Below are 25,174 nucleotides of genomic sequence, written 5' to 3' on the forward strand. Positions count from 1 at the left end.
GAGAGGCAACATCGGAGGGGAATTCGAGTACTTTGTCGAATGTTTGTTTGTGGCTTTTTATTTATTACCATAATACAGTTCTTAAAAATGTGCCCAAAAGGGAGTAGGCTGAAGCCAAAGCTTTTAAGTGCTTACCCGTGTTCCATTTTCTTTCTTTACAGGAAAGACTTATTCAAAATAAAAACGAGAAAACAGAACTTTACCCCACAAAGGAAAATTTGAGAACAAATGAACTACATTTCAAACCTATGGTATTATTGCTATTGACTCGTATAACATTCAATATCTAAAGATAACTTTTGATCTATTCATCTTATTTAGTATATTTATCCAAAATACATAAAGTTTATGACTTTTTACATTATGTCAATAGAAGACATTTTTAAGATCATCTTCTAAATCGTTCTTTAAATATATAGCTTTCGGGGTGGCACAATGGCTTTTCAATGGCATGCGAGAATATTGGACTTTAAAGTTCTGGATTCCCTGAGATGATAAGTGTCTGCTCTGGAGAGAAACATCAGTTTAATATTTATTGATTACTTGCTTTGTATACGGATAATAGGGATTCAAGTTGAAATATCTTTTAACATGTTGGGTTTTATACACTGTATGTTTTCATACCTAGTGTTATACACACTCCCAATAGCTTTCTTATAATCAAATCAATATTCTACATTGCTATTTCAAATCCCCCCACAGATTTTCTAAGGGGTTTAGACCTGGGAATTGGGTAGGGCACTCCAGGACCTTGAAAGGCTTCGTACTTAGCCACTCCTTTGTTGCCCTGGCTGTGTGTTTGAGAACATTGTCATGCTGAAAGACCTGTCTCGTCTTCAATGCCCTTGATGATGAAAGGAGATTTTTTTACTCAAAATCTTTCGATACTTTGCCCTATTCATTCTTTCCTTTACATGGATCAGTTCTCCTGGTCGCTTTGCAGGAAAACAGACTCAAACCATGACGTTTCCACCCCAATGCTTCACGATGGGTATGGTATTGTTAGAATGCAACTTAGTATTCTTTCTCCTCCAAACACGAGAACCTGTGTTTTTACCTAAATATTCTAATTTGCTTTCATCTGACCATAACCTATTTTCTCAGTCCTCTTCTGGATGATCCAAATTCTTTCTAGCGAACCGCAGATGGGCCTAAACGTGTACAGGCTTCAGCAAGGGGACACGTCTGGCAGTGCAAGATTTGAGTCCCGGGCGGTGCGTCACGTTGCTGATAGTAGACATTGTTACATTGGTCCTAGCCCTCTGTAGGTCACTCACTCCATCCCCTTGTTTGGTTCTGGGATTTTGGCTCAAGGTTCATGTTATCATTTTGACGCCACGGGGTAAGATCTTGCATGGAGCCCTAGATGGAGGGAGATTATTAGAAGTCTTATAAATATTCAATTTTCTAAAAATTGCTCCCAAAGTTGATTTATTTACACTAAGCATTTTATCTATAGCAGATTCAGTCTTCACAGCCTGATGCAGGTCTGCAATTGTGTCTTAGTGTCCTTCAACAGCTGTTTGCTCTTGGCCATAGTGGAGTTAGAGTGACTAGCAGTCATAAATAGACCTTGTGATAAGAAGTTCGACCTCTTTGACAGCCAGACATGTTGCCTGTTTGTAGGTGAACAAATACTTATTTTCCACGCTAGTTTGGAAATAAATTATTTTAAAATATCAAACAATGTGATTTTCAGGTGTTTTTCTCCCCACATTCTGTCTCTTATGGTTGTGGTTTACCCATGTTGACAATGACAGGCCTTTCTAATCTTTTTAAGAAGGAGAATTTGCACAGTTGGTGGTTGACTAAATACTTATTTTCCCTACTGTATTGATGTACAGTTATTCTGTGAACATGGCCATTACCATACAAAGATATAAAGTAAACACATTAAAGTATCTTAACCATGCAAATTGTTGCCATGTTGAGAAGTTATCTGTGTTGCTGTTATTGACTATACAGTAATCCTTGTTTTGCGGGGGTTGTGTTCCAAAAAGAATTGCATTTTTTGTAATTATTATTTCAGTATAAAAAAATATAAAGCGGCCAGCTTGTTGCACATTATAATCCGGGATCTTTAATTGTTCCAGGTTCCGTGATGGATAAAATACAAGAGTCACAAATGTAGCGGTTTCCCTCAAATTGTAGCTCCTGGTCATCCATTTCATATGTCATGGATCTGGTGTTGGTAAGATACAGGATCTCCAGTGGTGGCTTGTGAAAGTTGTTACATAGCCGCAGCAATAGGCCAGACCTGCAATCCCGCTATTGCTTCCTCTCCCAACGCCGCCTCAGTCTCTTCCATGAACTGATAAAAATCCACAGAGCACCTGATAGTGATCAGCATTTATTTGCGCTCTTCTGACTTTCCTCTGTGTCTAATCCAATTTATTTTCAATGTAACGGGCGGCTAAAATACTAGCAGTCGCCGTGCCTCAGTTGTTTAGGGTGGACACATTGATTTGTGTGCTGTTCGAGTGACACACACACAGGCAGTCACGCCCACTCAGCACACAAAAAAAACCCCCTCCAAAATCTGCCCCTGTGATAGCATTTGCGTTGTGTTGTCTGCTGCAGAACATAATTCATGATGAAAATCTGCAAAGTATAGAAACTGCAATACAGTGAGGGATTACTGTATATGACTAAACCAATTGAACCAATCAGTAAATTTGATTATTCCCAATGTAGTTTATTTTTGGGTGCATTGTGGAGGATGCCTTTATTGCACTTGTGCCTGCCACGTCTGGTGTAAAGTGTAAAAAAACTCTTTATCTTTTTTTTGCAGACTTGTCCTCAGTTTTGATTGTAATAAAGCGGTTAGATTTATATATATATATATATATATATATATATATATATATATATATATATATATATATATATATAACAAAAGAAAGTATTGTACCTTCCCCGCTCTGGATCAATTTATCTTAATTGTGTGACTTATTCATTCTGCTCTTCATCTAGCATCAGAATAGTTAAAAGGCCTTCATCAACATTAACAGCTCTCTTTTTGGAATTGGATACGTTTTTTTTAGCCAGCAATCCATCACTCCTACCTTCTTCATTGAGGTTGAGGTTTTGTAGGCTTTTGTTCAAGTTTCGGGCAGTGGTGACTGCGCGAATGTTGGTGTAGGAGTTAACAGATCGAAGACGTGGGATGGCAGGACTGTCCCTCACTGGAGTCAAGTTGCCAGGCTCTGCAAGGAAATACATCTGAATAATAAATGCATGGGATAACGCTTTCCTCTTCACGTTATACAAAATCATTTTTTAGTTTAGTTAATAAACTGGAAGAAAATATTTTGAGAATAGTATTTTCCTGACTTTAAGGCACACCTAAAAACCCCAATTTGGTCAGAAATTTGAAAGTGCGGCTTATAACCCGGTGAGGCTTATATCCTGGATAAAATGGTGGAGATTGAAAATGCAGTAATGATAGGTATGCTTCACCATACATGGTTTTATTTATAATATTTAACTGCATATTGGTTTTTGAGCAATGAGTGTACAATGAGCAGAGACGATCAATAAACATCGCTGATCCAATTCCCTAAAAATCGTAAGCAACAAGGCATTTGAGCTTATATCATTATCACACTATTTCACTCATTGTGCAATGAACACTGATTTTCATTTTCAGTGCAATCTGAACAGTTAAACAATCTCTCTGCTTCTCCACAAGAAAACAAAGTTTTTCAACAAAATACTATACAAGCTTTTTTAACTGGAGAGACTGTTTAACCCATCAGAATGCACTCAGCAAATCAGTGTTGCTGGAACTGTAACTAAAACTAATGTGATAATAGAAAAAGATGTAAAGCTGTCTCGAATGTTGTCCATAACACTGATTGTCTATTTGTCGAGTCTCGACGCCCTCACCGCCACTATTTGGATTCAATCCACAATGTTTTGCGATTATGGTCAGCGACAATTATGACTGATCAATCATTGCATCAATATATATCTTAAGTTCCCAACGGTTCAACACAAATTTTCAGTAGCTCTTATTGTTCTCAGTTTTATGCGCCTTATAGTTTCTGGGGTTACATCATTTAATCCGGTGTGCCCTATAGTGCGGATAATACACCACATATTGCATCAACATTATTGTAATTTGAAGTGACATCCGACAAATTTGTAAAAACCCTGCTCTTTTCTTTTACCACCAATCCTACTCTGGAAAAAGCTTTACATGCTAAGATATACAGCCTATGACCTAACATATTTTCTATGGTGTTAGTTCAAGTTTATCTATTACTGCAGGATCAAACAGGCAGCTGCACTAGGTGATAAGACCGACGATGCATCAAATCTTATGTACCGTTATATGCCTTCTATTTGCTGATACAATGGCACATTGTGTCAGCGATCTCCATAACAGCTGTCGCTTTAAAAAAGGACTATCAAAATGAGTGATATAGTCACTAGAGGTCATATGTCGTCACATTTTCAACAGGTAATGTTTGCTTTCAGGACGGCTATTTGAAACACTTGATTTAAACTCTACTCCAGACAATTTAGCAGATGTCTACATCGATCTTCATCTTTTCTTTCTTGACCTTTCAATCGCTAATACACTGAAAGAGATTGTGTAGACCACCTGCACATTTACATTTAAAGTTATCCTGTGTACTTACAGTGTATGAATAATTATTGAAAAATGCAGTTTATATTTTTCTATATAGGATTCCTGCAAAAATTGAATAAGTTGGAACCAAACTTTATTTTTGGTGAAAGAGGATTAATTATTTCATTTGGTTGTTTCTGTGTTTATATAGCAGAGACAAAATTATCCGCCGGCCTTGGAAGATCAAACAAAATCAGCTAGCACCAATATATTCTCTTTTGTAAAATGCCTGGCACTCCCAATAAATGCAAGCACAATAAAACAAAAACTATGCCAAACCTTAAATGCAAACCTAAGCAAATTGACAAACAGTTGCTCTGGCAGTCATAAATGGCAAATTCAGTTATTTTGTCAATACTAGTTCCGTTTAGAATACTATAGTACATAAAAGGAATAGTCAGGTTTGCATGAAGAAAAAGAAGAGTATGTGTGTTGTAAACTATTTTGAAAACTTTTCTGCATGAAGCAAAGGTGTGTGTACCTGAAGTGTTGGCTGGTGAGGGCACTGTATAATTCTTCTCCTCCTCCATAAACTGAAGAGCAACGGTACAAAAGTTGCTTTCATATTGGACAACCAGATGACTTAATGCAACGACCAACTCCTGCGAACAATACAACAACAAAATTAATATTTCATGTTCCCAAAGTTTTCTATATATTGTATTTTAAGATATTTTATGTATTCATATAATTAAGTAAAAATACATAAGGTTTATGTAGCGTAATATATTTTAAAAGACTGGCAAGTAGATGAACATTTCAAATACATTTGATGTGTTCACGTCAGGGGCCTCAAACTTGTGGCCCGTGGGATACTTGCGTCCTAAGTAAGAAAGTTTAATGTTTACTCAAGTACTGTTACTTCAGAATATTACTCTAGTAGAAGAGAAAAAGTAGTCATCCGAATAATTACTTGAGTAAAGGTAAAAAAAAACTAAAAGAGAGAAAGAGAAAATGTGAGAGAAAGAAAAAGAAAGAAGAGGGAAAGAAAGAGTGTCAAAGAGACAGAAAGAGAAAAAAAGACAGACAGAGAAAGTAACAGAGACAGAGAAACTGACCAAGAGAAAGTGACAAGGGAAGACAGAAAATGTGATAGACAGAAAGTGAGAACAAAAAAGAAAGAGAAAGACTGTGAGAGGAAAACATGAGTAGAGAAAGAGAGAGAGGGAGAGAGATAGAAAGGGGGGAGACGGAGAGTACAAATTATTTACTGAACAGTGATTTGTTTATTTTATTATGAATTCTCAAAATTGTTACATTTTATCTTTATCTAATTATTTTATTTTGCGCGGAAAAAATGATAATAGTGGAATGCTTTAATGTAGTGAACTGAAGAAACTAGAGTTTGAAATGATATTCAATCCAAACTGTGTGCAGACACATGTAGACGTTTATGTATGGGCTGACCTTGCGGACGACAGGGCTGCCATCGTTGATGAGCTGAGCAAGCATCATGGCCACGTTGTGGTCGATGGTGGTAGAATGGTCCGTCCTCTCGGCAGAGTTTCCAACAAATGTCCCCAGAGCAAAGACAGCCGCACACCTCACCTGGAGCAATGCAGTTATTGATCCTTGAAGCCTTCAACTAGCACTACATTTGATTAGCTCAGCATTAGTGCACATGTCATCGAAAACAAATGAAATGTCAAGTCAGCACTTTTTGGGCCAGGGCTTGGGAAATTTTCCCTCAAAGAGCCATGAAAGCTATTATATATATATATATATATATATATATATATATATATATATATATATACAGGAAACCGGAGTGCCCGGAGGGAACCCACGCAAGCACGGAGAGAACATACAAACCCCGCACAGGAAGTCTGGTAGCTGGATTTGAACCCACACAGGAGGTTCCTGAGACCTTAGAACTGTGCCGCACACGCGCTAACCACTGCGCCGCCGTGCTGCCTATACATATATATAAATATATATATAATTATATATAGATACACATATACATACCGTATTTTCCGCACTATAAGGCGCACCTAAAAGCCTTTATTTTTTTCAAAAGCTGACCATGCGCCTTATAATACAGTGCGCCTTATAATACAGTGCGCCTTATTTATGGATCAATTTTAAAATTGCAAAGTTTTCCAACTAACTTGCAGCCGCTGACTAGATTTTCCCCCGAACGCCAAGTAGTACGCGGTGTATGCTGGGATTTATTTACCGGCGTTTCATTGGCTAACCAATGTGTCAATCATCATTTGGTCAGGTCAAGGGGCGGATCCTTTTTATCATTTACAGGCTGGCATTGGCTTGAACGGCAAACAAAGCCTGCAATTGGCCGAAAAAGATGTGTCAATCATCATTTGAATCGATCATTATTGGCTAAAGTTATTCGGAGGTCAAGGGGCGGATCCTTTTTATCATTTACAGGCTGGCATTGGCTTAAACGGCGAAACAAAGCCGCAATTGGCCAAAAAAGATGAATGTGTATAGCATGTGGCTGACGGCATAGAGAAAGCATTTTTTTCTATTCTGTATTTGTAAATATTGTATTCTCCTGGATTTACTACCCTCACGGATATAAGAGGACATTGGCTGCACATTATTATGAACACAACAACTTCGGTGAGCTACTCCGGATTTTATATTGTCCCTGTATCTTGTTTCAGACTGAACTCGATGTTTCTGTGATAAGCGGTGCAGATAATGGATGGAATGGAGTGTCTATTTTTAAATTAAACTCAATTCCAAGTGTTTATTGTCATATGCACAGTAAAGTTGCGAGCGAAAAAGAAAATAGATATTAAGGAATGGTTGGCATTTCTTGAATCCCAAGACTTTAACCTTCCGAATGATGGAACGATGCATTTGAGTGACATCGTATGGACACCGCATCCGCACGTGTTCTCGACACGTATTTGCGTCTTTGCAAGCTTTCGGAATGTTAAGGGGGTAATAAGTTGGACTGAACTATCTGACTGTTTTGTCGACGTTCCAATTGTAGCGCCTTATAATCCGGTGCGTCTTATGTATGTCAAAAATAGGACCAAAAACTATTTTCTCAGGGTGCGCCTTATAGTGCGGAAAATACGGTGTATATATATATATATATATATATATATATATATACATATAGGTTACAATTTCAACCTCAATAACACAAATTTTTAGGGACTCATAGATCTCTGTTGGGACCCATATATTTTTGAGCATGCGAGTCCCCGGGACCCATCACTTTTCAGAGATAAAATGAACACTGTATATATATATATATATATATATATATATATATATATATATATATATATGGGCAGCACGGCGGCGCAGTGGTTAGTGCTTGTGCGGCACAGTTCATGTCATGGGAACCTCGTGCGTGGGTTCAAATCCAGCTCCAGACTTCCTGTCCAGAGTTTGTATGTTCTCCCGGTGCTTGCGTGGGTTTCCTCCGGGCACTCCGGTTTCCTCCCACGTTCCAAAAACATGCATTTCAAGTGAATTGGCCGGTCCAAATTGTCCCCAGGTGTGACTGAGCGAGTGAGTTGTCTGTCCCTGTGTGCCCTGCGATTGGCTGGCAACCAGTTCAGGGTGCCCCCTGCCCACTGCCCGATGATTGCTGGGATGGGCTCCAGCACCCCCGCGACCCTACTGAGGATAAGCGGTGCAGCTGATGAGATGATATATATATATATATATATATATATATATTTAGAGTTAAGAAAACAAGTATTTGAACACCCTGCTATTTTCCCATCTCTCCCACTTAGAGATCATGGAGGGATCTAACATTTTCATCGTAGATGCATGTCCACTGTGATGAACTAAAAAGAAAAATCCAAAAATCACAATGCATGATTTTTTTAACAATGTATTTGTGTGATACAGCTGCAAATAACATCTGTGTATCATCTAGAATTCTGACCCTGACAGACCTGTTCGTTTACAAGTGCACTGCATTAAAGAGAGGATGACTGGGGCAGTGTATTTTGAGATTCCCTGTGTTTCTCAGCGACAGCCCAGTAATCTGTCTGATCTAAAAAAGAACTGCGTGGAGGAGTGAGCCAGGATCCCTCCTGCAGTGTGTGCAAACCTGGTGAAAAACTACAGGAAACGTTTGACCTCTGTAATAGCAAACGAATGGTGAAAAAAATCATCAAAATTCTACTTCACGTCCTTATTTGTAAAAGTTCTTGTTTCCAAATCCCGTCAGCATCACAAATTTTAAATTTATGAGTGCAGCTGGATCAAAGTCTCACCTCAGGGATTGGATCAGACAACAAGATGTAGAGTTTCTCATGCGCGCTATCACGGACTCCGCACCAGCGGGCTGGGTCGAAGTTCTGCCAGATGCGACCGAGGCAGATGGCTACCCATTGGCGTAGAAGTGGGTGGGGGTCCGAAAGCTGCTCCAGGCAGTTTGCAATCAGGTTCCCTTGCAGACAGGCCTCCTGTGGAGGGGAGAATGCTGGCTGATTACGTATGAGGTCTGCACTGACTGGATGAATCTTAAACAGCGCACAAAATCCCCCTCTTGAACTCTCAACACTCATTAGTCAAAAAGTCAACACGTACCTACAAACTACTCACACAGTCCTGCAGAGAAAATGTTCATGAGCTTTGCACGGAGAGCATTTATTCACTTGACCAGGAAGAGCCTCTTATTATTGGGGGGGCAAAAGCTAATTGCTTAGAACGACAGTAATGGCCAGAATGAAGTAAGCCACTTCCTCCTTGACTGAGCATGTGAAGCCGCTTTTTTTGTGATGTAACCCCTTGACAAATCCTGTAAAATTTGCCTAAAATTACAATCCTGATTGTGCACACTTGTGTTTGATAATCGCATGTATAAATGGATTCCAGGTTGGGTTTACCGATGTAAAAATTGCATACATTTTTTAAGGTCATTTCATTGGCTAACCAATGTGTCAATTTCTTATCCGCAGATTTATTTTGTGTGGCCCCAGAAGAACTATATTTTTCATTGGGCTCGGGGCCAACATTCAAATAGCTGGCTACATTTTTTTTGGTACTTGTTATATTTTAATCATTTATTGATTTTGTTTAACAGGGTACATACGCTCCACTACTTACGACCATTCGACTTACGATAAACGGTAGATATGAACCTTTTTTTTTCGGGATATCGAAAAATATCCAGTTAGTTTTGTATTGTGTGTACCTCTTTCTGAGTACAGGACATTAGTGTAGTGCTTCTTTCCGCCGCTACCGGGTGTGTCGCTGGGAGAGGTCTCCCAGCATCCAACCGGAAGAAAAAAAAATCCGCATCGTCTTCCTAGTTCGTGCATAAACATTCTATACTGTCTATACTATGTCTATTCCATCTCCAGCGCGCTAAGAACTTTGACATTTTTATTGTTTAATATCTCATGCATCCATTGAATATGGTTGGTGTAAAGTGTAAAGAAGAGGCGAGATGTTTCTTTTAAAATGAAGGTGGAACAAGAAAGATTGATGCGGTTTAGAAAATGGTTGGATCTCTCATTTTTGGCCACTCTCTAACACAGAGGAGGACCTCTTGAATCTTATCTTCCAAAAGTAAGTTACACTGAACTTTATTTATCTTTACAGAGCATATTATTTGATTACATTTTTATTTTTTTAGTACAAAACCATACAGGTTACTTATACAAGCCTGAAACATACATTTCATACAAAATATAGCACTGAAGCAACTTACAAATTCAACTTACAAACAATCATCCGGGACCCATCTCGTTCGTAAGTAGGGCAGCGTCAGTATTCATCATGTTTAATATAACAACTGAACTAGCCCTTTGGCATTTTGAGTTTTTCACTGAGATTGATCAAATTTAGTGCTTAAAAATAGAGATATATTATTGACGGATCCCTTAACAGCCAGGGTTGATGGGGCACCACTTCATGTGAGTCTTGGGCAATACAGGCTTGCCATTTTTTTGGGTAGAGTTTTGCTCCCCCACATAATCAGACATTACTGGTATTCCTTATCCATTCTCTGAAATGTAAGCTTTCTTGAAAATTTAGATAGATAGATAGATAGATAGATAGATAGATAGATAGATAGATAGATAGATACTTTGTTCATCCCCGAAGGGAAATTCACATTTCCAGCAGCATCCCTGAGCTGAGAACAATCGAGAACAATCGAAATGAAGTATTTTTCCTACGCATATTACGTTGCTTTGATCAATTTTAATAAAAGTTTCTATTTATAAATAAATACACTAATTTATACGCTGGAATAAATGGTCCCATTATAAATAAATATATGAAAAATAACTTGTGCATGTAAATTCAAATGAGGAAACTTTTTTTTCTCCTCCTGTATTGATGAAATTTAAGACTGTTTAGGCATTTACAAGAAATTAATTTCATCAATCAGCTATTTTTATTTTCCCTTGCCTGGCTCACTTGCAAAAATGTTTGTTTGTTTGTTTGTCTGTCCCTCACCCCCCTCATCACCCCCCCTCCGAAGGAAAACAAAGCCTACTTACAACAAAGACAGTTAGTTCTTTGTTTCCTTATCCTCACTGTAAATGTGGAACTGGAGTCGTCCAATTTCGTTGTCACAGCATATCCCATGTTGTAACAATGACAATAAAGGCATATTCTATTCTATTCTTAACCCAATTGTCCCACGAAACAAAAAGTATGCCCATCCTGATCTCAGGGGGCTATATAAAAAAGCTTACAATTACTGTTAAAAAGCTAAGGTTCTGAAAGTTTGGAAAACCTGATAATTCATTAAAATATATGAGAACTGCAGCACGGTACACAGTTCTGAGGTCAAGAGATCGGACCTCCTGTGTGGAGTTTGCATGTTCTCCCAGTGGGTTTCCTCCGGGCACTCGGTTTCCTCCCACATTCCAAAAACATGCATGTCAGGTTAATTGGCCGGTCCAAATTGTCCATAAGTATGAATGAGCGAGCAAATTGTCTGTCCCTGTGTGCCCTGCGACTGGCTGGCAACCAGTTCAGGGTGTCCCCTGCCCACTGCCCGAAGACAGCTGAGATGGGCTCCAGCACCCCCGCGACCCTACTGAGGATAAACAGACCGATGGATATATTAATATGCTAACTTATTGCAGAATTCCACAGACGACTTTTTGGACGTTAGTTATCAATGACATATTGGCAACGGCGACACTGCAGTTGTGGGCACAGTTGTTGAATGTGAGAAAGATGAATAGAGCTTCCATTTGGGAAGAGATTTTTGCTGCTATGCTGGAGATCATCTATTATTTATAGGCCGGGAGAGCGGTAAGGGCATTAAGTACATAGGAATATGGAGGAAAATTAGTGTTTCCTAGCAAGCGCTCACATTTCGCGTTTACAAATTAAACGAGTGAAATAACATTCATAACTACACACAAAAAATGCTGCAGAAAATAGAGCACAGTGAACAAAGGGGGGTGGCCACTTTTTGTGTGGGTGTGTGTGTGGGGGGGAGTAGTTGTTGACTGGGGGGTTATATGATCAGCATCATTATCAGGCTTTTACAAAGTTCATTTGATTAAGTGTGTTGGAAGAGAAGGAATTTAAAACCGTACGGACATAGATTTTCGAGTACATTTTCTTATTCTACTTAAGTAACATAGCAAATTTTGTTTTTAGTTTCGATCTTCACAGCTCAGTTTGAAAATGTATCTCTTAATCATCAGTGTCAATATCAAGCATCCATGCATTTTTACCTGTCCTGTGCTGTAGCTGTTTACAATGACAGCCAAGATGAAGACGGCCATGGTCCGATGCTCAGCCTACAGAGTAAAAAAATAAAATAACATTATATACTGGACTGTCTCAGAAAATTAGAATATTGTGATAAAGTTCTTTATTTTCTGTAATGCAATTAAAAAAAGAAAAATGTCATACATTCTGGATTTATTACACATCAACTGAACTATTTCAAGCCTTTTATTATTTGAATATTGCTGAATTTGGCTTACAGCTTAAGAAAACTCAAAAATCCTATCTCAAAATATTAGAATATCATGAAAAAGTATACAAGTAGGCTATTCAACTAATCACCTGAATCATCTAATTAACTCGAAACACCGTGCGAGGGTTTCCTGAGCCTTAAAAACACTCAGCTTGATTCAGTAAACTAAATCACAAGTATGGGGAAGACTGCTGATCTGTCTGCTGTCCAGAGGACCATCATTGATACCCTCTATCAGGAGGGTAAGACACAAAAAGAAATTTCTCAAAGAGCAGGCTGTTTACAGAGTGCAGTTTCAAAGCATATCCACAAAAAGTCTGTTGGAAGGGAAAAATGTGGCCGGAAACGCTGAACAACCAAGAGAGATGACCGCAGCCTTAACAAAATTGTGAAGAAGAGCCGCTTCCAGAATTTGGGGGAGCTTCAAAGACAGTGGGCTGAAGCTGGAGTCCAGGTATCAAAAGCCACAGTTCACAGACGTGTCCGGGAAATGGGCTACAATAGCCGTATTCCCATGGTCAAGCCACTTCTGAACTCAAGACAACGGAAGAAGCGTCTGACTTGGGCTATGGAAAAGAAGCACTGGACAGTTGCAGAGTGGTCCAAAGTCCTCTTTTCAGACGAAAGCAAGTTTTGCATTTCATTTGGAAGTCAAGGCGCCAGAGTCTGGAGAAAGGCTGGAGAGGAGCAAAATCCAAGTTGCTTGAAATCAAGTGTGAAGTTCCCACAGTCAGCAATGGTTTGGGGAGCCATGTCAGCTGCTGGTGTTGGTCCACTGTGTTTCATCAAGTCCAGAGTAAATGCAACTGTGTACCAAGAGATTTTAGAGCACTACATGCTTCCATCTGCTGAAAAGCTCTATGGAGATGAGGATTTCATTTTCCAGCATGATCTGGCACCTGCCCACAGTGCCAAAACCACCAGTAACTGGTGCACTGACCATGGCATCACTGTCCTTGATTGGCCTGCTAATTCCCCTGACCTGAACCCCATCGAGAATTTGTGGGGTATAGTTAAGAAGAAGATGAAAGACACCAGAACTACAAATGCAAATGAGCTGAAGGCCGCTATCGAAGCATCCTGGGCATCAATAACGCCTCAGCAATGCCACAGGCTGATTGCCTCCATGCCACGCCGGATTGATGCAGTAATCCGTGCAAAAGGATTCCCAACCAAGTACTGAGTGCATCAATGGACATTTTCAAATGTTTGATTTAGTTTTGCTGTTATAAAATTATTTTTTTACTTGGTCTGAGGAAGTATTCTAATATTTTGAGATTGAGTTTTTTTCAGCTGTAAGCCAAAATCAGCAATATTCAAATAATAAAAGGCTTGAAATAGTTCAGTTGATGTGTAATGAATCCAGAATGTATGACATTTTAGTTTTTTTAATAGCATTACAGAAAATAAAGAACTTTATGACAATATTCTAATTTTCTGAGACAGTCCAGTATATATATATACATATATATATATATATATATATATATATATATATATATATATATACAAATACATATATACATATACATTATATATATAAATACAGTGTTCTCGTTTGCCTGCGTCCCTGCGTCCTAGACGCATACATTTTGCTGGGGACGCATTGTGTCAAATTAACGTGCGTCACCAGGACGCAACTTTTTTGACACAAAATTGTCATTATTACCTAATACTTTTTTTTTTTTTTTAACAAAGATTTACTGCACTCAACTTTTCGTCAGGCAGTTACGCCATTGTTGTTTTTCGTCTCGCGGTTTGAGTTTTCGTCTGCACGCTGATCTCGGAAAACAAGATTACGTCATTGTTGTGGTGGAGGTCCGTCTCTTTTTAGAGAACCGGATTTCCGGCTCAACTCATTAAAGAGAGCCGGCTCTCAAACGGCTCACTTGCTTTGATGCATTATATTACGAATTATGATGTTGTATAAAGAAGTTAAGAAAAAAGGAAGTATAAAAGAAGAAAATGAAAAAAGACGGGTTTGTGGTTATCCCTTTAATCAGTATATTACCAACAATAATTTAATGCAGAAAATCAATTCATAATTTGATTAAGAAAATGTATAATTCTACTTAATTATATTTGCATGTATTTTTTCGTTCTACAGTGAAAGTCCAAACTACTTCATTTCTAACTTTTTTTTATAATAAACCTCATTCATGTCGAGCAACTCATTGTCTCACAACAAAATGTTCATTAACAATAAATGATATAAGGAAACACATGTACAATATAACATGTTAAACTACATAAACACGTTTGAAAAAGAATATGGTGTAAGATTTTTTTGTATTTTGTAAGGGAAAATATGACAGTTTGTAAGTGCATGGAGCCGTGGAGGTTGACAGGTATGAGTATTCCTCCGAAAAAACAGTAAGTATTAGGTGAAAATCAACACAAAATTGGTAATTTCTTCAGTGTCAGTAATAAGTCGAAACATAATGCAGAAAGTGATAACAACGGCAATAATTCCGGCAGGAAAAAACGGCAGATAAATTCTTCGGAAGATCGCAGAGGCAAGGAAAACTAGTGTGTTGAAGCCAACGATTCGATGAAAGCAAATAAACAAAAGAATATAGATTAATATAATTATTTCAGCAATATTATTTTGTATGATGTAAAATATTTTTGTGAACTGAAAAATCTTGAAGTGATAACTGATTTGTATTACCAATAAACTGTGATGATTAAAACTGAATGAATATATGAATTTATATTATATATTTGTCGCCAATTTACAATTTCAACCTCGATAAGACTAAATTTTGGGGACCCATAGATCTCTGTTGGGACCCATAGATTTTTGAGCATGCGAGTCCCCCGGTACCTATCACTTTTCAGAGGTAAAATGAACACTGGCGTGCACCTGAAAATTAAATTTCAGGTAAATGCGCTTTAAAAAAACAAAAAACAAAAACAAAAAAAAAATCATTATTATTTTGCCGTGCGCTCCCATACCACCAGTTAATGCAATAGGTTGCCAACCACTGATCCACACCGTGTAAGTGTATAAATTGTGCAAAGATTATGCACGTTTTCCATAGCCCAAGTTTCAAATCATGCCCTTATAGTTCAGTGCAACTTATATATGAGAATATATGACAATTTACTTAATTTTGGGGGTTACGCCTTGTAACGGGTGCGCTGTATAGTGCGAAAAATACAGTACCATTTTTGAACAACGAATACCTTTATCAGAATTGATATCACAGAAGTACTCACTGGCATGTAGCTATCAGCCAAAACAGAGAGGAAGTACTTGTGACCGTTGTCTTTGACCAGGTCCGCTTGACAGGACTTTAAACAGCATGTGGAGAAAAAGAGATTAGATACAGTTAAAATTTCAAACAGCCCATATATAGATTATTGGCGAGATTTTGTAATCTCAGCAAATATCCAGAACAAACCTGTTTGATAATTAGGTAACTAAAGATATGTTTTCAAAAATCAGAGAGAGTTGTAGAATTCATATTTTGAAATCAAGCAATACAAAATCAATGTCTAAAATTCATTTAAAGGGACAATGTGTACTATTTGACTATTTAGTGTATTGCAACCAAAAAACGAGTGATGAAAATCACAAGAATAAGAACTACAAACACTCAAAGAGATCAAAACAGTTTACTTGGGTACCCGTAACAGTAAGACGACGGGGAATTATGTCAGTTCCTTTAAGTGGACGCTCATGTTATACAATTTATAAAAATGCACATTTATGTGATAAATCATTAGATGTCATTTATTAATTAAATCAATATTGTTTTTTTGAACAACTGAAGTTTTTTTAACCAATAGGAGGTGCTAAATAATGCACATTGTCCTTTTAAAGACCACTTACAGTGTAAGAATACTCTCAACTGTAGATTGCCAACAGGGTAGAGGTTAGAGCTTAGGCCCAGGTTCGAGCTTAAAATGTCAATCATTAAGTCCGGTCGGTCAGGCTTCTATCTTGCAGTTTTATTCTATTTTAGTTTATTTTGCTCTTTTTTGGAAGATCGAAACAGCATCTACTTACTTTTACTCAAATAATTATTTAGATAAAGAAACTGCTCACCAAACTATCAGTTTAAATCCATGTCACTAAAGCCAAATGAATTTTCCTGCCCAGTGTTGGGGTAAAAGATGCGCAGATTTTTTTTAGGCCCGATCTTACCGCTACAGGGGTATAAATTACGGTAGAATAATAGGTGCACTTTTGCATTAACTACTTGCACCAAAACAACAATGGCATTTTTAGATCAGAAAAATGTTGGTTGCATGATTTTTGGGAACAAGTATTTGATAATAAATAAATAAAACACAACTGTCACTCAACACTGTGTCAAATAGAGTGCATCGCTCAGCGTGTTATGACCGAGATTACTGCTCCAGCAAGAACATAAGAAGAGATGTGAACATTTGCTATGAAAGTTGATACACCCACTCCCAGTACAAAAAAAGAAAGTTTGTCTGAAACCCTGAAGTTGCATGAAAACTGATCCACAGACAGACGTGGCTACAAAAACCCAAACTCTAGCAAACACTTAACTTAGTGCTTTGAAAGAAGATGCATATTTTTTGGTTTACATTTCCAACAAACATACAAAGCTAGTCTGAAAGTTGTGTTCATAACTCATTATGAACTACAGATTTCAAAGATGGTTGGGCCAGGTCTGATCGATTGTGTCAAAAACGCTAGGACAGTCACGTCAAACACACGAACCGCGGGTCAAACCTGGCCCATTGGATGAATTAATCCTGTCTGTCATTTATTCATGAATATGTCAAAAAGAAGCAAGGATATTTCTAACAAGAGTTATGATTTTTTTTTTAAATAAATCCAAACCAAATACTCTCTCTGGCTGCTAAAAGCGCAGTAAATATATCCATCCATCCATCCATTGTCTTCCGCTTATCCGAGGTCGGGTCGCGGGGGCAGCAGCGTTAAAAGGGAAGCCCAGACGTCCCTATCCCCAGCCACCTCCTCCAGCTCATCCGACGGGACACCGAGGCGTTCCCAAGCCAGCCGAGAGACATAGTCTCTCCAACGTGTCCTTGGCCGCCCCCGGGGCCTCCTGGCGATGGGACATACCCGGAACACCTCTCGAGGGAGGCGTCCAGGAGGCATCCTTATTAGATGCCCGAGCCATCTCAACTGGCTCCTCTCAACGCGGAGGAGCAGTGGCTCTACACCGAGTTCCTCCCGGATGACTGAGCTTCTCACCCTATCTCTAAGGGAGAACCCAGCCACCCTGCGGAGGAAACTCATTTCAGCCACTTGTATCCGGGATCGAGTTATTTCGGTCATGACCCAAAGTTCATGACCATAGGTGAGGGTAGGAACGTAGATCGACTGGTAGATCGAGAGCTTTGCCTTTCGGCTCAGCTCCCTCTTCACCACGACAGACCGGTACAGGGTCCGAATGACGGCAGACGCTGCACCGACCCGTCTGTCGATCTCCCGTTCCATCCTACCCTCACTCGTGAACAAGACCCCAAGATACTTGAACTCCTCCACTTGGGGCAAGACCTCCTCCCCGACCCGGAGGGAGCATACCACCCTTTTCCGACTGAGAACCATGGCCTCGGACTTGGAGGTGCTGATCCCCATGCCGGCCGCTTCACACTCGGCTGCGAATCGCTCCAGCGAGAGCTGAAGATCACGGCCTGAGGAAGCCAACAGCACCACGTCATCTGCAAAAAGCAGTGACGCAATGCTGAGGCCCCCAAACCGGACTCTATCCCCGCCAAGGCTGCGCCTAGAAATTCTGTCCATAAAAGTTATGAACAGAATCGGTGACAAAGGGCAGCCCTGGCGGAGCCCAACCCTCACCGGGAACGAATCCGACTTAGTGCCGGCAATGCGGACCAGACTCTGGCACCGGGCATACAGGGACTGCACAGCCCGGATAAGACTGTGCGGTACCCCATACTCCCGAAGCACCCCCCACAGGGCCTCCCGAGGAACACGGTCGAATGCCTTCTCCAAGTCCACAAAACACATGTAGACCGGACAGGCAAACTCCCATGCACCCTCAAAGACCCTGAAGAGTGTATAGAGCTGGTCCAGTGTTCCACGGCCAGGACGAAAACCACACTGTTCCTCCTGAATCCGAGATTCGACTTCCTGGCGGACCCTCCTCTCCAGTACCCCTGAATAGACCTTACCAGGGAGGCTGAGAAGTGTGATTCCCCTGTAGTTGGAACACACTCTCCGGTCCCCCTTCTTAAAGACGGGAATCACCACCCCAGTCTGCCAGTCCAGAGGCACTGTCCCCGATGTCCACGCGATGTTGCAGAGGCGCGTCAACCATGACACGCCCACATCATCCAGAGCCTTAATGAAGTCCGGGCGGATCTCATCGACCCCCGGGGCCCTGCCACCGAGGAGTTTTTTGACAACCTCGGTGACTTCAACCCCAGTGATACGAGAGCCCAACCCAGAGTCCTCAGGCTCTGCTTCCCCAGAGGAAGACGTGCCGGTGGCATTGAGGAGGTCTTCGAAGTACTCCGCCCACCGATTCACAACGTCCCGGGTCGAGGTCAGCAGCGCCCCATCGGCACTATACACAGTGTCGATGGCAAACCGCTCCCCCCCCCTAAGACGTCGGATGGTGGACCAGAATTTCCTCGAAGCCGTTCGGAAGTCGGCTTCCATGGCCTCGCCAAACTCCTCCCATGCCCGAGTTTTTGCCTCGGCAACCGCCAAAGCCGCATTCCGCTTGGCCAGCTGATACCTGCCAGCTGCTTCCAGAGTCCCATAGGCCAGGAAGGCCCGATAAGACTCCTTCTTCAGCTTAACGGCATCCCTCACCGCCGGTGACCACCAACGGGTCTGAGGGTTGCCGCCGCGGCAGGCACCGACTACCTTGCGGCCACAGCTCCGATCAGCCGCCTCGACAATGGAGTCGCGGAACATGGTCCACTCGGACTCAATGTCCCCTCGGGACATGGGCGAAGTTCTGCCGGAGGTGTGAATTGAAACTTCTTCTGACAGGAGATTCTGCCAGCCGTTCCCAACAGACCCTCACAACACGCTTGGGTCTGCCGAGTCGGGCCGGCATCTTCCCCCACCATCGAAGCCAACTCACCACCAGGTGGTGATCAGTTGACAGCTCCGCCCCTCTCTTCACCCGAGTGTCCAAAATATGCGGCCGCAGGTCCGACGAAACGATGACAAAGTCGATTATCGAACTACGGCCTAGGGTGTCCTGGTGCCAAGTGCACATATGGACACCCTTATGTCTGAACATGGTGTTCATTATGGATAGACCGTGACAAGCACAGAAGTCCAATAACGAAACACCACTCGGGTTCAGGTCAGGGGGGCCGTTCTTCCCAATCACGCCCCTCCAGGTCTCACTGTCATTGCCCACGTGAGCGTTGAAGTCTCCCAGCAGTACGAGGGAGTCCCCAGGGGGCGCGCTCTCAAGCACACCCTCTAAGGACCCCAAGAAGGGTGGGTACTCCGAACTGCTATTTGGTGCATAAGCACAAACAACAGTCAGGACCCGTCCCCCCACCCGAAGGCGGAGGGAGGCTACCCTCTCGTCTACCGGGGTGAACCCCAACGTACAGGCGCCGAGCCGTGGAGCAATTAATATGCCCACACCGGCTCTGCGCCTCTCACCACGGGCAACTCCAGAGTGGAAGAGAGTCCAACCCCTCTCGAGAGGACTGGTACCAGAGCCCAAGCCGTGCCTAGAGGTGAGTCCGACTATATCTAGTCGGAATTTCTCAACCTCACGCACCAACTCGGGCTCCTTCCCTGCCAGAGAGGTAACGTTCCATGTCCCAAAAGCCAGTTTCTGTAGCCGGGGATCGTCGCGCCAAGGACCCCTCCCTTGGCTGCTACCCAGCTCTCTGCGCACCCGACCCCTTTGGCCCCTCCTACAGGTGGTGAGCCCATGGGAAGAGGGTCCCACGTCGTCCCTTCGGGCCGTGCCCGGCCGGCCCCCGTGGGTAAGGGTCCGGCCACCAGGCGCTCGCCAGCGGACCCCACCTCCAGGCCTGGCTCCAGAAGGGGGCCCCGGTAACCCGCGTCCGGGCGAGGGAAATCGAGGACCAAAGTTTTGTCTCATCATTAGGGGTCTTCTGATCTGCGTTTTGTCTGGCCACTCACCTAGGACCTGTTTGCCATGGGTGACCCTACCAGGGGCTTAAAGCCCCCGACAACATAGCTCCTAGGATCATTGGGACACACAAACTCCTCCACCACGATAAGGTAGCAGATCAAGGAGGAGCAAGCAAGCAGTAAATATACTTCGAGGCTAATAGTTCGATCTGATATACTGTACGCTTATTGCCTATGCAATGCTAAAACATTTATTTTGTATAACTTTTTTATTCATTTCAAACCAGTCCGACCATTAAGGCAAAAATTATATATTTTTTTTCATAGCTTCCACTTGAGTTGGTATAGTGGTATAGTGTTGCGAGTCTGTTCAGGTTTTAAACTGCTTTCACTTAACTGTTAAAATAAACCTGTTTACACATTCATTGCCAAACATTAAAACATTTTCTCCATTGTTTGTAAATAAATGTGTTAGCCTTAGAGAAGTTCCCTTGTCATCCATGATTATAATATGTAGTGGAGGCTACTAAAGTAGGCTGAATGATAAAGCACAATACTAAAAAACTAGGGTATGCTAAACATTTTAGGTTGACTTTCTTTAACTGGTCTGGCCTGCATGAGAACAAAAATTCTGGATCTGGCCAGAGGGCCAACCTGAGATTCACATCCCTGCTCTAAGGGCTGGGTGATAATTTATGAGTCACTTCCTTTGTGTCGAACTTAGCGTTTTTGTTCCCCAACAATTTAGTTCAACGAGGTACTGGTTGGGGAAAATATGTGATTATGCCTGCGCTACGAAGTACTCTGGCCTCGATAGAAATGGTGATCCTCATAACATGGTTCCCTTTCCATAAGAAAAGGCCTGCTTTATGTCATTGACAGACAAATGCATTCCGAACTTAAAAATGTATAGATACTTTTTAAAACTAGTTTAAAAAAAATAAAGCTACCCTAATGCAGGCCTAAGAACAATTGTATCTCCTTCTCAATATTTATGATACTAATAAATATGCTAATTTTGAACATTCCTAATTATACATGTGTATTTATCAGCGCCTGTGAATGGTACAAAAACCTAATTCAGAAACCCCCCAAATTTATTTAAATGAGACGCAAAATTACATTACAAGTCCAAAGACCAACCGTTACAGACTCTTGAGTATGGTAGCCTAGATGGTAAGGCGCCCGCTTTGAGACTGGGAGGTCGGTGGTTCGCGCCCCGGCCGAGTCATTCCTAAGACTTAAAAAGTGGTCGGCGGCGCCCTCTGTTGTCTGCGGCTGCATCGGCTCGCTACAACGGGTCAGGTGTAATCGACATTTCGTTCTGTGTACATTGTTACACAGAATGACAATACAAGGAAATTATTATTATTATTATTATTATTATTATGATAACTTACACCAGTCATTTTCAACCATTGTGCCGCGGTACACTAGTGTGCCGTAAGAAATCGTGCCGTTAGAAGTTATCCAATGTCACTTTTTAAAATATTTTTTTTTTTATAAAACATTTATGAATCATTTTCTGCAAATATTATGTCATTATCAAGTGTCTGTGCTGTAAAAACTGTGGGTATTATAAATTATATTGTAATCAAACATACTGTTCAGTGTCATTTAATAAAATTTTTGGTTAGTGGTGTGCTGCGAAATTTTTCCAATGTAAAAAAACGTGCCCTGGCTTAAAAAAAGGTTGAAAAATACTGACTTACACTGTCCACGGCCAGGATTTTAGCCCATATGAAAACCAGCAGTGGCCGAAGCTCTCTGGCCGAACTCTGTAGCAGCTTCAACACATACGGGAAAATACCAACAGACAGAGCCTGGAAACACACAAACACAATTTCTAATCGCTGTGATAGCTGAAATTCATCTCTCACCCAAGGTAAGATCTGGAGCAAGGCTCACAAATTTTGCAAAGTGCTATACTTTGGGCCTTTGTAATGTGACTTGTTTAAAGGCTTAAGCTCCATTCTATGATCCAGCAACATCTAGTGGTCAACAATTAATAGGGATGCATCAAATTTTCTGCACTGAAAGTTTTAGGGCAGAAAATAACTGAAAAGAGCATTTTTGGTTTCGGCCCAATTAAAATAAAAAAACCCAAATGGTGAAAAAAAAAACAAAAACATGTTGATATCAGGTCAAATGTGAGGCGAGCCTTGGGAAGCTAGCTTTAATCAGGGGTGAGTTAGTGCACGATGCAGCTGCTTATGTTTCAGTCTGCACTTTTTCGTGCAAGTCGATGGTGCTAAACTATGTAAGAAGAAAGTTTAATTTACCATTATTATAAATATAATTTTACTTTGGTGAATATGCAAGAGTAACTCGTCTACTCCCACATCATTACTATCACTAGTTCCATTATCAGTCAATATTTAGTCTCTTGACAATCAAAAGCTAAAATTTCCTATAAATAAGTACCGTATTTTCCGCACTAAAAGCCGCATAAGACAATAAGAGGCACCCCGATAAAATAGTCTTTTATCAAATATTTTTCATAACATAAGGTCTATTGCCTTGCCGTTGGTCATTTGTACTAATGGTGGTTTATTGGCTGTATGTCGGCACTTTACACGGGTTCGATAAGCATAGCATATAATGTTCTGCAATTTAGTTCAGCTATGTTTATCGATTTGATTTTACCGTAAATACTTTGTAGGGTAACACATACTAAAAATCACTGCATGCACCACTTCCAATCTTCCTCCCTGCTGTATTCTGTTGTATATAAGGCGCACCGGGTTATGAGGTGTACTTTCAAATATCTGGCCAATTTGGGATTTTTAGGTGCAGAAAATGTAGTTCTCTAAAAAAAGGGAGACATTTTTTATTGAGGAAACTCAACGTACTTTTTTTGATCGGAAGCTGCAACTTTACTTAAGTACTACTGTAGAATGAACTTGCTTGTGTTATTTTCATTTTAGTTTAACTTCATCCAGCAGGAAGATTTAATCCAAAAAGTAATTCACATTTTTCTGTTGTGCTTTCTTTTCAAGCAAGCCAGTGCAAAATAGCCGTTTTTTTTTTTTTTAATACATTATTGGGGAGAGAGAATGTTTTGGCCAAGCATTTACCATTTTCGGTTTCAGTCTAAAATTTTAATTTCTGTGCATTTTCAACTGTTACGCAGTGTCATTTTAAAGTAATTAACAAAAAGTATAAGCTTTACACACACCAGACTAACAGCCCATGGTCCAAGGTCCAGAAAACATCCAAGAAGGTCTAACGCCCTGAGTCGATGCACTTGGCTCAGAAGAACCTAATAAAAAAACAGAGGTCAATATTATGAATACCTGTTCCAGAGCAACAGAAGGAGGACAAAAATAAGCAAGAGAAGCAGAAAGGCCGAGCCAGCGGAGGGAAACAGATGGCTAGACCTCCGCTTTAACTACCATTCTGGCCTCAAGCCACGCTTGCTAACTCAAACTGTTGATTGGGCTGCCTTCTTGAATCAGATTATCAATAGACAACAAATACATTATTGTCTTAAAACAAGCAGCATGCACAACATTCCCACCAAGCCAAGTATTATCTTCAATAAATGATTTGTCCTAAAATCCACACATCATCTCTCTAGTGAGTAGCTTTGATTGTTCTGTGAGCATTGAAAGGTCCGGAGTAAGTGTCCCACAGCGTGCGTGGGAACCAGCATATGGACAACACGCGTATTTGCACACAGGCACACGCCTACCAAAGCATGATGTATTATTAGAATATTCTGTGACATAAACCAAGCAAGCGTGACCACTGCCTGCACAGAAGGAGGCAAGGGAAGACTGGTTCAAGTATATGGACGAACTAAAGTATCTTTCACATACCATATCGTACAATGTTGCTCACCCTCAGTTGCATTACATTGAGAAATGATCAGCTCATAAAGGATTACAAGGTATATCTTTTTGGTAAATAATTTAGTTGGAAAAAGATGTTTAAGCTTAAACTGCAAAAATATCTTAAAAGTATTTGTATAATTATGTAAGAATTATTTTATTTTACTAAATAAAAAGCAAGTTTTGATAATGTTTTTTTATTTATTATATTTTTATGGAACATGGATTCCTACGAATGGGGCTGCGAGAGGCAATTTATAGGACATTTGTGGGGAAAGTGAGGAAGAATAAGAAAGAGTGAAGCACAGTGCGTGTTTGGTTATACTTCAATTGCCAGTTTTGACAATTTAAATATTAAAATACCTAAAGAATTGTAAAATATTCAATGTTATTTAAAATATTACAATTTTCATGAAATGTCTTTATTTTAATATTATTTGTTTACACATTTTATACGAGGAGTGTGCTTTAGAAAGTATTTAATTATTTAAGTGCGCCTTAGCTCAAATAAGAATAAGAAATATTAATAATGTTGTGTTATGGCACGTAGATGACTATTGTAAGACAAGTCAAGGACAAGGCAGTAGTTGGCTGTGAGAGAAATAAAGTATAAACAAGTGAAGCACAGTGCTTGGTGACGTTTCAAATCAGGATACATTGCCTGTTTTGGCAATTTAAATGTTAAAGAAACCTTGAATATTTTAAAATATACAAAATCAAATCACATAATGTATTTTTCATTAAATTCAACAAATGTT

At 40.4% G+C, this 25,174-nt stretch overlaps 1 protein-coding gene across 4 annotated transcripts in view; it reads right to left on the reverse strand.

The window, feature by feature from the left end:
• rptor (regulatory associated protein of MTOR, complex 1) overlaps positions 1-25,174 on the reverse strand; it is a 215,479-nt gene that overhangs the window by 97,530 nt on the left and 92,775 nt on the right. For all 4 annotated transcript variants that reach the window (XM_088342559.1, XM_088342558.1, XM_088342555.1 and 1 more), the window contains exons 13-20: positions 23,762-23,845; positions 22,296-22,406; positions 15,753-15,827; positions 12,283-12,348; positions 8,848-9,039; positions 6,044-6,184; positions 5,118-5,238; positions 3,066-3,206 (exon numbers count right to left, since the gene is read on the reverse strand). In XM_088342559.1, the coding sequence (XP_088198685.1) occupies positions 3,066-3,206; positions 5,118-5,238; positions 6,044-6,184; positions 8,848-9,039; positions 12,283-12,348; positions 15,753-15,827; positions 22,296-22,406; positions 23,762-23,845 (931 nt within the window). The remainder of the gene's footprint in view (positions 1-3,065; positions 3,207-5,117; positions 5,239-6,043; positions 6,185-8,847; positions 9,040-12,282; positions 12,349-15,752; positions 15,828-22,295; positions 22,407-23,761; positions 23,846-25,174) is intronic.

This window comes from Urocampus carinirostris, chromosome 8 (genome assembly GCF_059441175.1).
Source record: "Urocampus carinirostris isolate Australia breed hairy pipefish chromosome 8, RoL_Ucar_1.0, whole genome shotgun sequence".
Classification (NCBI taxonomy): Eukaryota; Metazoa; Chordata; class Actinopteri; order Syngnathiformes; family Syngnathidae; genus Urocampus; species Urocampus carinirostris.